This window comes from Tupaia chinensis, unplaced genomic scaffold (genome assembly GCF_000334495.1).
Source record: "Tupaia chinensis unplaced genomic scaffold, TupChi_1.0 Scaffold000354_1, whole genome shotgun sequence".
NCBI classification, from domain to species: Eukaryota; Metazoa; Chordata; class Mammalia; order Scandentia; family Tupaiidae; genus Tupaia; species Tupaia belangeri.
In genome coordinates, this window is record NW_006159849.1 from 6,190,179 (window position 1) to 6,192,214 (window position 2,036).

Consider the following 2,036-nt stretch of genomic DNA (forward strand, 5'->3'; position numbering starts at 1 on the left):
GAGCTGTCAGCGAGGGCGCTCCGCTGGGCCGGCACCTGTTGGCCGCGGAGCTGTTGGAGTGTCAGCCTGCGGCTGAGGGCTTGGACTGACGTCGCTGGCCGCCCCTTCCGGCCGAGAGGCGACCTCGCGGGCGCAATGAGTGGTACATATATCTTACTCCCTGGTTGACTCGAGGCTCACGCAGGCAGCGCCTGGGGCCTGGCGGAAGGGCGGAGCAACCTGTCACACTGCTTTCCGCGCAGTCCGCCTTTGCGCACTCCGCCTGGCACCGCTCGGGCTGTGCGTGTGCGTGTGCGGATGAATCCCGCCACGGAGCAGCCACTCACTCCTGGTAACTGCAGAATACTTACCAAAATCAAAGGTAGATTCCGTTCCCTTAGCACTACCTGAACGCAATGTTCCCAGGACGTCAAGTTTCACCTTTTCTTTTTCTGCCTCCACAGTTTTTCCGATTCGCATATTTCTGAGATTCTGTTAACGTGAGTGGCGTGTTTCGTTCTGGTATTAAAAGAAAAACCAAGAAAATACAATGTGTAATGGCACAATGTAATTCCCCTTTACCACTCCCTGGGAACTGCCTGTGGTATTCCCAATGCGTATGCCCTCTGTCTTCCTGAAATCGATATGTAATACAAGTAGAATTTTTTTAATTTCAGAATATTTATTTATTATCTGTATGTCTGACATGCCATCTTCCACAGAGAGGTGTTAAAATTAAGCTTAGCTACAGAGGCGAAATAAAACGCTAACTCACTACCCTCATTGTTTATTTTCTACTGCGTGTCATTATTCTCTTTCTAGATGGGCGTTTGAAATGAGTGTTCCTTCCAATGAAATCATTTGTTTCTATGATTCTTATTGATTATCCATATCAGAAATGACTATTATCAATATGGCTTTAACAAATTCTGAATATTATAGGTTGAAAAAGTTCTGATTTTACAATAGAAGGTTTAGTATAATATTTACAGAACCTCTAGGGGAAAAATAAGGAGATGTAGGGATATTCATTCAGTTTCCACCTTTCTCAAGACATTGCTTTTGTTTCCTGCACAAACTGGAGGATTGAGATTGTTTTGGAATGTAGTCCCCGACATTTATTCAGGGGGAAAAAGACAATTTACATTTTAAAACCACTACAATTTTCAAAACATTTTTAAAAGCGTTTTATTAAAAAAAACAAAACAAAACAAAACAACCTATTTTCTCAAAAGGACCTTGCAACCAGAAAGGTTTCACTGTTACCCGGCTTCAGGTTATGGTATGACTGGGAAATGAGGTGAGAATGCCCATCAGGAAGTACTCCCCACAAAAGAAAGCCCCAGGGACAGGCGTTCCCTACGTGCTGAGCGGGGTTCACCTTTCTAAAGTGATTTTGACTGGTCTTAAGAGAGGCTCTGTGAATGTGAGAAAGTCGTTTCCCTCATCTACTCCTCATCCCAGCTACAGTATTCTCTCTCTTTTTTTTTATTTCTTAAGAGTTTGTATGTATGTATGTATTTAAATTTGATCTGAGAGGGGATGGGGATGGGGGGAAGATAGATAGATAGATAGAGAAAGAGAGAGAGAGAGGAGAAGCGAGAAAGCAAGCAGCCAGGTCTGGGACCCCAATCACTGTCAGCCAGGTGAGAGTCCAGCGCCCTTAAGCACCACGGATTTCTAATTTCAGGAGGGAAGGGAGTCAAGGAGACGCCGATCTTCACTGCCCCTTTAACTGGTCAGTTCTTCAGCTTTTCATTTCCATCTCACTGGTCAGAACTTCTTTGCTTTTGCTGTCTACAATGTTGACCTCCTAGCCACAGCAGTGAGGTTCCAGGGATATTCTGGAAAGTTCCTACGTGCTATCCTTGGGACTGAGCTTCCAAATCTCCCCTTCCCTCTGTTGGAGCAGGCTTTACCCGCAGAGCACAACCGGTGTCTTCCTAGAATCCTTGTAGCAAATTTGGCAGGCGTGAGCATCCTGTTTGGAAACCAAGAACCGAGGGGTCCTATTTAACGCCAATTCTTGCCAGTTCACTGTCCAATTCCTCTTTCCC

The 2,036-nt window shown here is 45.3% G+C and overlaps 1 protein-coding gene across 1 annotated transcript in view; it reads left to right on the plus strand.

Annotated features, from left to right (window-relative positions):
* Positions 1-139, plus strand: part of LOC102479725 (forkhead box protein D4-like 1) — a 1,352-nt gene extending 1,213 nt beyond the window's left edge. The window contains 2 exon segments of the mRNA XM_027773413.1: positions 1-78; positions 81-139. The exon segment at positions 1-78 is cut by the window's left edge and continues 872 nt beyond it. Coding sequence (XP_027629214.1) covers positions 1-78; positions 81-139 — 137 coding nt within the window.
* The last annotated feature ends 1,897 nt before the right edge of the window (positions 140-2,036 follow it).